The sequence below is a fragment of the Scaptodrosophila lebanonensis genome, unplaced genomic scaffold (assembly GCF_003285725.1).
Source record: "Scaptodrosophila lebanonensis strain 11010-0011.00,11010-0021.00 unplaced genomic scaffold, SlebRS2 tig00001418-arrow-arrow-pilon, whole genome shotgun sequence".
Taxonomy (NCBI): Eukaryota; Metazoa; Arthropoda; class Insecta; order Diptera; family Drosophilidae; genus Scaptodrosophila; species Scaptodrosophila lebanonensis.
Window position 1 is genome coordinate 1,703,701 of NW_022060744.1, and position 12,870 is coordinate 1,716,570.

General features: G+C 40.1%; 3 protein-coding genes across 6 annotated transcripts in view; 2 read left to right on the top strand and 1 right to left on the bottom strand.

Annotated features, from left to right (window-relative positions):
• The first annotated feature begins 342 nt into the window (after positions 1-342).
• Positions 343-1,457, top strand: LOC115633228 (gametocyte-specific factor 1 homolog). Its single transcript, XM_030530621.1, has one exon. It carries the CDS (start codon positions 458-460, stop codon positions 905-907), a length of 450 nt encoding a protein of 149 aa, XP_030386481.1. The 5' UTR covers positions 343-457; the 3' UTR covers positions 908-1,457.
• Positions 1,458-1,776: 319 nt separating this feature from the next.
• The window catches only part of LOC115633224 (apoptosis-inducing factor 3), a 44,162-nt gene continuing 33,068 nt past the window's right edge, over positions 1,777-12,870 (bottom strand). For 2 of the 4 annotated variants that reach the window (XM_030530615.1, XM_030530617.1), the window contains exons 2-5: positions 12,058-12,138; positions 11,816-11,991; positions 2,898-3,871; positions 1,777-2,824 (exon numbers count right to left, since the gene is read on the bottom strand). In XM_030530615.1, coding sequence (XP_030386475.1) covers positions 2,072-2,824; positions 2,898-3,871; positions 11,816-11,991; positions 12,058-12,138 — 1,984 coding nt within the window. In that variant the 3' untranslated portion in view covers positions 1,777-2,071. Of the gene's footprint in view, positions 2,825-2,897; positions 3,872-8,451; positions 8,551-11,815; positions 11,992-12,057; positions 12,139-12,578; positions 12,750-12,870 lie in introns of those variants that run through there. The other 2 variants (XM_030530616.1, XM_030530618.1) reach the window with 2 other exon arrangements.
• LOC115633366 lies at positions 5,377-6,198 on the top strand. The gene is made up of 2 exons (XM_030530810.1): positions 5,377-5,656; positions 5,687-6,198. Exons 1-2 carry the CDS (start codon positions 5,377-5,379, stop codon positions 6,196-6,198), a joined length of 792 nt encoding a protein of 263 aa, XP_030386670.1.

Genomic DNA, 12,870 nt, shown 5'->3' on the forward strand with positions numbered 1-12,870 from the left:
TTTAATTTTGAATTTGGAAATGGAATTGGTTTATGCTGAACAGTTTTTCCAAATTTGTCGGAAATAATGACAAAAAATTGAAATATGGCATCTGTACATCGATCACAATCAGCATATAATGGGAGCTCAGTGGAAGGGCTGTAAAGAGTGGCTTTTAATTAAGGATTTGACGTTGCAGTTCAATTTAGAAGGTCGCCAGAGGGTATCTCTGAAAAAATTTAGATATAGATAGCTGTATTGCCAACTCTTCTCTATATATGTATGATAATCCAACTCATCCCTGAGCCAAATCGATTAATGGTCGCCAAGCGATAACTGAAGCTGTCAAAAACCAAAAGATCCTTGTCATTGTTCAAAAAAGTTGAGCAATAAAAGTCCTTGTCATTGCTTCTGTGCAGAAAAAGTGTCTTCGGAGTCTTTTGTGTTTTGTGGTTTTTGGTTCAATTTATTGAGAAAAATGTCGACCAATAAGAATCCAAATGAGCTCGTTACATGTCCTTACAATAAGGCGCATAAGGTTCTGCGCTTGCGACTTGCAAAACATTTGGACCGTTGCGCCCGCACCTCAAACAAGCCGTTGGAGTTGGCGATCTGTCCCTTTTCCACAATCCATCGCATGCCGGCTCACGAGCTGAAGGCGCACATGTTGATCTGTGAGGATCGCGGGGCCATGAGCGTCGAAGAACCGCAATCCGCAGAGCTGCCGGCTCAGAAGGCGCCCAAAATGCCCGACCTGGAGCCTGTTGTTGGCTGTGAGGATTGGGATAAGGACGAGGACGTTCCAACCTACAATCCCCAAGCATACTGCGAGAAAAGTTTGATCGTCCGCTCCAATCCGGGCCAGCCGCTTGCCAAGCGTCGCGAATTCCGCGAAAGCGAGCGCCGTCGCCTGGCTTCTCTACAGTAACGCAGACCAGGATGCGGACCAGTATATGGAGCCTGTTCCATATATATGTACATACATATATAAAGATGTATATAAATATGTATATGTATAACACACATAGACACACACGCTGGCAGCTATTTATGCACCAAAAACTTTGTTTCTCATGGAATACATATGTACATATAGTATACATAGAAAAAACAAAGCCCTTAATGCAATACTATATACATTATATACTATATATTACATTTGTTTACAATAGAATGGAATAGAAACAACTCTACTTCAACTGATTTGTGATAGTTTGCCTAAGAAATTGAATAAATTTTTACACAACAGTCGAATTTTTGTTGCCTAACAATGGATCTGTTATTATATCAGATATTACAACTCATTTTGTGGTCTCAGTTTCCAGATATTCGCCTGCGCCTATATTTCATGATCCACAATTTTGCCGCATATGAGGTATACACCAAAAAAGTAGCTGTCTCTGAACTACTTATACTTAGTAAGCACATTTTTAACATAAAGTGTTGGGTTTAATTTTAAAATAATCGCAAGAGGTTGTTTCTTTATAAAAGCATCTCTAATAACATGATGTATGATGATGATAAGCTTTTGTCTATTATCTAACCCAATTATACTGCAAATACTATATGGACCAGACTTTTGTCACACATAAGGTATATACCCGAAAATACAGTACAATGAAACCTATTTAGAAAACTTATTTTGAGCCTCAAGTGTTGGGCCTAATTTTGAGATATTCGCAAATAGATTTTTGGTCGCTTATGCCTTATCGGCTTTATAGCTTTTCATATCTTCCTATAGCTGTACTGTACAGTATTTCTCCAGGCAATGTAAATAATGAAATGCCAAATTGTAGATGCCATTAAATGCAAATATTTTATGTACACGACGAATACGGATATGTGGCGCATACAAATCCAAAAAAACAAAAAAAAAAAATTACCACAATATGCCGGACAAGGACGCAATTGTGCAATTTTGAGTTTAACAAATCATTAGATTAGAGCTACATATACTGATTACAACATATGGGACGCATTATGGGATATTTATGAGTAGTTGGTAATTATAAAGAAAATATATAAAACAAATCTCTTGCAGTTTCATGCCCAAACGATACGATATCGTCCAGCAAAGTCGACTAACGATGGATCAACGAATTTTGGGCAGCGGCTTCTTAAGCTCTGCAGTCCAGGCCTGACGATCCGATTCGTTTTCGATTTGGGAGCGTCCCAGACACTTGCCCTGCGACAACAGTTCCGAGAATTGAGCAACAACGGGATCGCGACCGCAAGAAGCCACTGCTGTGACCGTATCAGCCGCATTAACAAAGTAGGCGACAAACTTGAATTCCTCGAGGCTGCCATCGATGATGACCTCCTTGTATGATCCATGGCCGGCATATCGTATGCCCTTGCCGAAGAGCATGGTAAAGAAGAAGGGTACAGCCTCTAGTTTCTTCACCGATCCGGTCATGTTGAGAGCCGCAATGCGACCATGATACTGGGCCAGCTGATAATGTCCAATGGTGACACGATCGTGGGCTAAGCCATAAATATGCGCATTGGCGATATCTCCGCCGACATAGACGTCCGGAACATTCGTCTCCAGGAAATCTGTCACATCTACCGAGCCGTTGCTATTGACACGCACCCCCGATTTCTGCATGAACTTGGTGTTGAAGGTGGAGCCCGTGCCCATGATGAGAAGGTCGCAGGGTATGCGCGTCTCATCGGTCAGCTGCACTTCCACCACCTTGCCGTCTTCGTCGCCAATGATTTCGGTAATGCCGCTCTCCATGCGCATCTCCACATTGTTCTCCTGGAATAGTTGCAAGACGCGGGCACCAATTGCTTCACCAAAGGCGGCCTTGAGCGGCACATTCTCGCGTCCGACGACGGTCACCTGCAGAGGGGATACAAGAAGGATAGGAGGGGTTATCACAATCCATTTTTTGTATTGTTTTTTTGTTACTCACACTGGCGACCTTCGACACCAAGAAGGAGGCTGCCTCCAGCGCAATAAAGCTGGAGCCTAGGCAGACCACCCGCAGATCGGGCTGGACCAGCTCCATAATGCTTTGGGCATCCGCGAATTCGCGCACAACCTTCACATTCGCGAGATCAGCGCCTGGTATGGGCGGCTTAAAGGCCGAACAGCCGGTGGCTATGTAGATTTTATCGTACTTAACCACATAACCGTTGGAGCACTGCAGCTCCTTTTGTGAGGTGTCCAGTTTTGTGGCCGCCACATCCTGCCACACCTCAATGTCGTATTCCTTGTAAAAGTCGGCGTTGCGGAACTGTATGGACGCGATGTCGGCGCTCATGTTCTTGGAAACCTTGACGCGATCGTAGGGTAAGAAGGCCTCGCGGCATATGAAGATCAAGCGGCCGCTGTAGCCCTCCTGACGCAAAGTTTCCACGCATACCGCTCCTGACGGGCCACCACCGACGACAATGTAGCAACGTTCGTCCCGGGGATTCCGCTTCACCATGTTCTTCAAGCGCTTGCTCTGCTCCAGATCCTTGCGTTTGGCACGCACCAGCACCTGACCCTCGTCGTTGACCTCCACATTGTAGCAGGGTAAGGAGTCGAGGCCCGGGAAGTCCTCGATATCGCCCGTCTCCAGATTGAAGCAGGCACCATGCCAGGGACAACGCACCCGTCCCTGGCCCAAGACCCCGGTGTGCAGGGGAGCCCCATAATGCGTGCACTTGGCACCCACCGCTTGCAAGCGACCATTCTGCTTGATCAGCAGAATGCGAGTGTCCTCATCGAAGTCCAACTGCTTCATTTCATTCTCCTGGATGTCTGTTGCTTGGCAAACGGACACCGGATCCGTGTATTCCTTTGGATCGAAGACAGGTGCTGCTCCCATCGCCTGGCTAGCCATCGTTTCCTTGTTCCTCTTTGGCGAACTGCACGACTGATACGAGCCAACAGTACCTCCTAAAGAATCGGTGGGGGTTAAAATATAAATCGATTAACGAACGACTGGACTGATTTCTTTACTCAAATATAAAATACGAAATGCTCGAGCTGTTATGGCTTGCTTTTCTTTCGTTTTTATCGCCCATCGAATCTGTCAAGAGCAGGGAAAGTCATCCCAATGGCTTGCTATGCCGATTGAGCAGGTAGAAAGCGGTCAGCAATCAGTGCTGTCTGAGCAGCGAATTTCCCGCTAGGGTTAGCGGTTTTGCCTATCCACAAAAAAATGGCTGCGACTTAAAAGAAAACCATATCTGATTGTATTCCAAAACCAAGCTAATTCGAAGTCAATTTCAACTATCTCTCTCTGGGATAGTCCAAATCAGCGTTTAGGATATAGTTAAGTTTCAATTGGGGATAACAATAAATCGGGACAAGCATAGTTGCGCTTTCTAGGACTTAAAACCATTATATCTCATCTTCAATCATATACCAATGAGATTTATTTAACATTTGTTTGGGGATATAATTATATTGACTGGCATCCCTAATATAAAAAAAAAATTTTTTTTACTTTTCTTATGTATTCTTGGTCTCATCAAGCTATAGCTATAAGATTCTATATAAACATAGCTTTCTTTCTTTTCTTTTTTCTCGAGTGTCCTTTTTCTCTCCATAAGTTATTTGTTAGAAACAACGATTCCCTCCACGTAGCGAAATCATTTCTGCAGTTCCTCAAGAACAAAGCTTAGCTCTATATTAGCTCCCGAATGTTTAAATTTCTTTCGAGATCTTAGTTATTTGTTTTGTTTTGGGGAAAAATCCGCTTAAATGGATCTGTAATAGACTCGCGTACATGTACGAATCTGCCTTATCTAAATATTTCTAGCATACCATATTTAATTCTTATTTGATGTTATTTTTAGGAAATCTATAAAATACTTAGAACGTTACATTATCAGTATCATGCCGATTCTCTCAATAACAAATTTCAAAAACGAGGATACAGGATATAATTTAGCTTCTTCTTCTCAATATTCGTTTTGAAATCTTTCAGTTATACAACATATACTTCAGTTTCTAATAACGATTTGCGATTTATAGCTAAAAGGTATATTTCTAAATAGATTGTTTTAGTAATTATGTGCTGGGATCAGCAAACTGTTGGATAGATAGAGTTTCTAGAGTTCAAATTTAAGCTATTTGGGTTCCTTCCAAGCTGGATTACCTCTTTAACAATTGCTGGAATAACCCGTGTCGACTATTTACTACGTATTCGTTCGGCATATAGCTGAATTAGCTAAATCGGTACGAACCCTATGTTGGATCAGCTATTCCGGATTTTTATTTACGCTAATTCGAGAGTTAAAGTTCAAGCTATTAGAATTATTCTCCGGCTAGTTCTAACCGCTTTTGATGGCCAATCTATGGCAGCACTGTTTCGGGCGCCCTAACGCACACAACCCATGGGTTGGCCGAAGAGATAAAATTTGAGGCGTTTCTCGAACTGTTCGACAGTTTGAAAAATGTCGTGGAGTCGTTCGAACCTAGTCGCTATCATATTCACATTCTCAGGTCTGTTTGTGGCCACGCAGACGACGGGCAGCGGTCATGGCCATTTAACCGCCAGCGGTCTTCGTGCTTTGGAGCTCAGCGCTCTGCGCAGTCACAAGCAATTGCTGCAGGACGAGCTGGCGCGTCTGCTGATGGAACCGGCCAGTCTCGAGTCGCCAATGCTGCTGGAGGAGCTGCAGCAGCGCCAACGTGACATACAAATGAAAATCGACAGATTGGAGACAATGCAGGGTCCCCCAGTCCAACATATAAAGAGCACAGAATTGGGTAAGTCAGAGCAACTGAGCGTCAACCTGACAGCCGACTTTGAGAGACTGCAGCACAAGCTGGACGACCTGAAGTCCCAGGTGGAAGCAATGGACATGCGATTGACTTCGACGACGCATCCGGAGGACAAAGGCTCCGCTGGCCAGTTGGTCAAACAGGAACATGCAGCGCAACCCGCTCTACCAACGAGCTTTCTTTGGACTCCGCTGCTCTCCATGCCCGAATTCCTGCCGGCCAGCGTTGCTGCTCAGCCCGGCAGCAGCGGCGGTGCAGAGGAGAGTCCCTCGCTCATCAAACGTCTGCTGGCGATTCTGCGACCAAGCTCCGCCACAAATCTGCGCGGACATTGGACATCCTCGCCGGCGGCGGTTCAAAGCAATCCCCAAGCAGATCGCGTACTGAGCGCCAACGAACTGCTCCCCCATTTGCAACTTCAACGCCACTATATCAACGAAGCTATCAAACGTTTGGAGCTCCTCAGCTCGACCAGACATGCCAAGGATTAAGGAAGGAATAACTATAGAAATTACGTGCGATTCTAATGAAAAGTTCATCAATAAATTTAGAACCGATATGTTTACGATATGCTTCAATTGGATAATTGGGAAAACCAGCAGCGGCTCTTAAAAGGAGTTCTTTTTCGAGAGTTTGCTAAATTCGATCAATTTCTGGCAAATCATATAAAGCTATATTATTTAAAGCTTAAACTATCCAAATAGAAGTTATAAAGTAGTCCGCTGAAAAAGATTTCCGTATAAAACGATTTAATAAGTTCCTTCCAAGCATACTGTTCTCTACAAAAGTACCTCTAGAAACTGAACGTATACTTCAACTACTATATAATAAGTTTTGCTCTTCACTTTGATGATATTGCTTCTTCGTTGTTGATTCATCATCAATATCAACTAACGTCCTTGTTGAAATGCAGAAAACTACGGAAACTACGTACAATTCTAATGCAAGTTTCATCAAGAATATATTTCAAACAATATATTGGAAAGTTTTCGATTTTGCGCTAAAGTTTCGTAAAATCGGCCTTCGTCGCCTTCTTTCTAAATCAGTTCCCCATCATCTTCGACATTTTGACCGTTGTTTTATAAAAGATAGCTAAGGTCTTGCCAGTAAGTCCCTTTTTTAAATATCTTGGCTTTAACATTAATGCTACTACATGCTACTTCAACTTCACCGCCATCTTAAAAACCTGGAGAAAGTTTGTTTGTTTCCTAACTCGTCTAGGATTTCTGCATTAAGAAATCTAAACTTAATTATGGAAATCCATAGCCAAGAAATCGGTTCTGCTTTGGTTACCCAGCCAACAGGGAATCTTCAGTTCATTTCTCATAACACAATTGTCACAAATTACAACCCCATCGAAGTTGGCATTAAATATCCACCAAATATACTATGTATACAATATTAATGAACTAACCTCCATGTTGTACATGCCCTAGGTATTCAAATTCATAAACCGTTTAAATGATATGCTAATGGATGGATTCATCATCAGCTAGAAAACCCCAAAACAAACAAGTTTCTGCGTCATCTCTTTACCAAACACACACGTCTAAAAGCTAGGCGTGTTTTTTAGAAGCAAGTTTATAAATGACTTACAGTCTACCGTTCGTAAATCAGCATGTACGAGTATATAGTTCGTATCTTGTATGAGTGTAGAGATACATATATTCATTGACGATTTCTCAAGACTATCACCAATCTAATTGAATTTTAATCACCTGCAATAGAATCTAAAGGATCTCCAATTAGCAAGAAATGCTTACTTTATTTCTTAAAATTCTTAAAAGTTTCATAAGTATTTGTTATAGAAACAGAAATATTCTTCATATTTGTGATTTTTTTCAGACAAGAACTGATAAAGGCAACTAATGTGGAGTTATGTTAGCTTCAAGTTTGATCCTAAAACCAATCATTCCTAAGACAGCTATACATATATGTATATGATAGTAGTGAACCTATTTCCAAAAATGTCAGATTGGAGTGCGGCATTATACAAGAGAATAAGACAATCGAATAGATAGAGAAATGGATAAAACTAAATAGGGTTTGTATAGACAAGGCAAGTCTGCATACTTAAAACATTTGATGTCTCTAGCTTTAGTGATTCAAAAGTTGTCGGTGTTCATACAGTCGAACAGATGGACAAACGCATATATCCGTATCGATTCGTGTTGCCTGCTCATCATATATCTACGTACATACTTGATGTTTCTACCCAGCATTTGTTTGTTAGACTTTACAGTGTACCCTTTTACACTTCGAGTGCTCCTGCACTATCTATATAGTGAAGTAATAAGTCCTGCCTATTGACTGCTTTTTGGCAATATCTATATACTTGTATATTAAGGAAGCACGCTAAGGAATGGTCAAAAGTAGAATTCCCAGCTGGCACGCAAATTCTAAATTAGCACTTGACGCAAATTTTTTTATACCACATATAACAGCTGGATATAATGCACTATACATGTGTATGTACGTTTATATGGCGCTTGTTTTGAATCATGTTTGTAAGCGCAAAATATTCCAGATCTGTGTCTAATTAGTTGAACGACTTTGTCTGAGTGGGTTTGCCTGTTTTTGTCAGCTTTATGTTATTTGTTATTTTTCTCTCGCTCTCTCCTTCTTTAATAGCACAAACACAACTACACACTCGAACCGGTTGCCATTGTCACACTCTTACACACACAGAGCTTGAATATTTTGAAACAATTGTTTTTTGAATGCCAGTTGCTTTTTCTTTTTACCGTAAGTTCTCACGTGAAGTTGACGAAGGATTCAGAAGAAGAAGAAGAAGAACTTGCTCTACGCTCCACTCGTTCTTGGCACTTTGAAATGTGCCAGCCGACTGACTACTGAGCGAGAAAATGTTGACACGCGAATAAATACAAGTAGAAGCAGTAGTTGCCGGCAACTGACCTCATCGTGCAAAGCAGTTAAGAGCAGATAAGTTTTGCTCTTCGTGTGATGTCATTAAAACACACTGCTTGCATTGTCATCATTGTTTTTATTTATTTATCAACAAACAGAGCTCTCATTGTAACAAAAGTAATTAAACAAAACTATTTAAAAAAAAAAAAAAGTAAGGCGATGAAACTGCAATAATATCTCAAAGCAAATCCGATACGCCGGCTTTGCGTCGAAGAAGAAGAAATTCAAATAACAAAAAATTAAATAATAACAAATATCAAATAATTGATTTTAAATATACACCTACTAGCGTACTCGACTTTCGTTGGACGCCTTTCGTTCTCAACACAACTTGGATTTATCGGTTCTGCATGCATAATTGTATTTTATATATACTCGATGGATTTTATGCCCCAATAGATAGTCTTACTGGTCTGTTTGTCCGCTTGAAGCTGAATTCATTATTTTCATATTGGAAAAAAAAAATCTAAAAAATCCATTAATGGAGTAATTTACAAGGAAAGCCAAATTCTTGGAAAAATTGAAAAATTCTGTTTAACCAATCACCACGAAACTTCACAGAAGCATCCACCGGACTATTTTGAATATTACCACAAGATTTGATCAAAATCAGTTGATCGGCTTCGGAGTCTGTTGAGAAACATAAAAAACTAAATAACAAGAAGCAAAAAAAAGTAAAAACATTTTTAAAATACAAATTTCTTTAGACATTGATTTTGTCGAACATATAGTACATACTATATATGTAGTTTATAAACATCGAAAAATAACATTACACATGATTATGAAATACAATTCGACACAAAAAAGACAATTCATTGCTCTACTGAAACAGAAGAACTAACTTGAAGGCGTTGATTAGTTGATGTAGACATTTATTTTCGTATTGAAAATAAAATACTTCTACTAGAAAAAGCCCTCATCCATTGCACTTATCTGCCATGTTAGAAATTTATTAGTCTAAAGAAAAATTGCTTCACACTAATTATAATGAAGAGATTAACCTGAACGCTGGCATACATTTTATTATAAATGTAAGTATATGTCTGTTCCCTCTTTTTGGAAAATAAACTGACCACCTAATTAGTTTGATTCCATTATCGAAATTACTTCAGCTGTTTTAAAATCAAGTCTCTTGATTACAATTTGAAACGGATAATCGTAGGTGCCAGGGGAGTTTCTACGAAACCAGGAACAAACTGAGAAGCTCATCTGAATGAATGATCAGCAAGAGCAGCTAACTCGGTATAGATAGACCTCAGAAATCAGTTGCATTAATACCAAGAGAGCACAAAAATCAAATGCCAGCCACAGTGGCCTCCGCTTGTGACGTACCTGCGCAGTGAGAGTACAAAAGTGCAGTCCTTAGTGCCATATCTGCTCTCCTTTTACGTTGTTGCCGGCAACCCCTTCGGCTGTAACGGCCAAGTAAATGAGAGAAAAAAAACAATTACGGACAAGTGTCCATGCGGAAAGCCTTAAGTATGGAGCAAGTGAGTGGCCAATAGACGCCCTGCCCTAAATTAAGCCCCACAAGTCACAATGTCATGTCAAAATATCTACATTATAATTGACTTATAATGGTTGTGGATTTACAACTCGTTTGATTGCTCCGCAAAATAAATTGAAAGACGGAGCGCACCGAACCACACCGGACCGATTGCATGTCCGACAAATGGAGCGCCTTTGGGGCCACTTTCGAATGTTTGCGTGTGACGTTGTTAAATGGCTTGGGGCGTACTGGGGGAGGGGAAGGGGTGCATATGTGTGGCACAGGCGCACTGTGCGTGCGAAGTGAGCGGCTTGGCAGCACAACAGCTTTTTGCTATTAAAAGTATTACAAAAAAAAAAGCGCCACACACAAAACCAATCGCTAACCTTTCTACAAGCCGTCGCACCACCTATTTACATACACATATATATGTATGTACTCGTATGTAAATTATTTCACTTAAAATTTAACAAAAAATCAATTAAACATGTAACGAAACAAATTACTTTCCTATTGTGACTATAAATCAAGAAATATCTTAAGCTATTCCTGAATATAGTTTGTTTTGTAAGCCATCGTGTAGAGCCCCTTTTCCCCTTTTTGGAGTACGAATTTTCTTCACCTATTCATTTATTATTTCCTAGTGCGACCAGAAAAATTCTTATAAATTACTGCTCTAGTCACAAAAACAAACAATTTCCATAGAAAAACATTTACGAAGATTTGATTAACCTACTTAACCTATTTTAGAAAATTTAGGGATTATTTAATGTATTATTTATTACTACGGACATTTCATATTGTTGGTTATTTATTTTTTAAGAACAAATTTAATTTATCCCTGAATTGCGATGCACTAGCAAGAATAAAGGATTGCTTTACACAGAAATGGAAGGAAATTGGAGTGGTTTCGGTTAAGTTCTTTTTATAAGAAACGCGGAAGAGGGGAAATAACAACTTTTTCAATTTACGTATTAACAATTCCTAAATAGCTACGATCATATTTCGGGACTAAAACTGTTAACTTGTAACATCTAACGATGATCTAATTGGTAAACAATTGCGATATGCTATGGTCCTTTTTTTATTGAGGTAGATGACCTGATAACTTGTTTGCTCTTAAGACAGATTTCTATCAGACACTAGAGTTTTGAGAAAACAACTGTCCTCTTTAAGGGCAAAAGTGATAGACTGTAATAGACTTGGGTATTCAAGCTGTTAGGACATCAAACCTAATCGATCAACTCAGAAGAAAATTGAATCAAAAAAATAGAGGACTATTATCCAACTTTTGATGATTTTGGGGATTATTATAAATAAATACTTTAAAGAAATACTAGAGTACCCACAAAAAAGAAACAATTAAAAAGAAAACTGATTAAAGATTAACTAAATAAATAAATTTAATTAAGTAAAATATTTTTTTATTATTTGCTCGACTTTGTCTCTTTCTCTGTGTTTCTCTTGGAATCCAATGCCGATAATCCCACTTTCATTCTGTTAGGGGGTTTACTAATGGTTTTTCAAAGTGGTTTAATTTCAGGATCTACATAAATTTTCGCACACTTTTAGGGAAGAAATGAGGTCTCCAAAACACCTACATATAAATATGTATCTAGGCATCTAGTTTTTACCACATTCATAAATTCTGTCTCTGAAAGCTTTTCCCTCGCTCTCTTCGGGCTTACCTGCTGATTCCGTTGTTTTGGGCGTTGCATTGCCGGTTGTTTTGTACTCTTTGCAATTAATGGAGCCCATGATGTGAATCTGTCGACTGTGTGTAAAGTTGGTGTTAAAATTTCTGAGATCAGGCTTGGACCAATGGCTGTTCCCGAACGCGGCTGTATTGTAGTGTGTCTGTGCCCTGTACCATAAAAATGATCAGCTATCCAATTTACTGCAAATACACACGCTCGTATTTCGTAATTACCTTACGTGGGGGCCAACTTTTGTGTGAATTTGTTTAAATAATTGGTTTTTAAACAGCAGCCGACAGTAGTTGGGTTGAAACCTGAAAAGGGCATGCAGGAGAGAGAGAGAGAGAGAGAGAAATTGTTACCACAATTTACAATTAATAAACATTTGTATTCTCTTGTCTCTTTTTTTGGCACTTTCAAATGTTTTCAAGGGCACTACCAACTCTTTAATCTTGATTAGATTTGTATTTAAAGTGCTGAGTCATTCGGCATTTAATGTTGGCTGAGTAAGAGGGAGGGAGAGGTAGAAATATTCCAAATATGCATTCATAACCGACGACATTGCCATTTATTGCGCTTTTTTATGAGCACAAAATTCGCGTTTTTTGTTTATGCCTTCGCACAAACACGCTCTCTCACTCCCTCTCTATGCTGGAAGCACACGCTGTTGTACTGTTCTTTGCACACACACTCACACACACACACACATTGATGCCAAAAAAAAGAAGAAGAACAGAATAAGGCAAAAACAAACCGGCACAGCATGCAACAGGTTTAATAACAAAAACAACTCAACGACCGCGAAACAACGAGATGCCGACGAGACGAGATGCGATGCGGTGCTCGGCGAGAGAACAAACGTGGACGCGGCGGCACAAGGCGTGTGCCTTGTGGGTTGTTGTTGCAGCGACTGCCACGGAGAATCGGGAGAGAGAAAAAACACGTCCGTCGACCGGGAACTCTGAATTGTATATGCGGCGCGTTGCTTGGAGTCTGACGCACTGCCACTGCCTGACGTTGCCACAAAACTTCGATAATAAACTTGG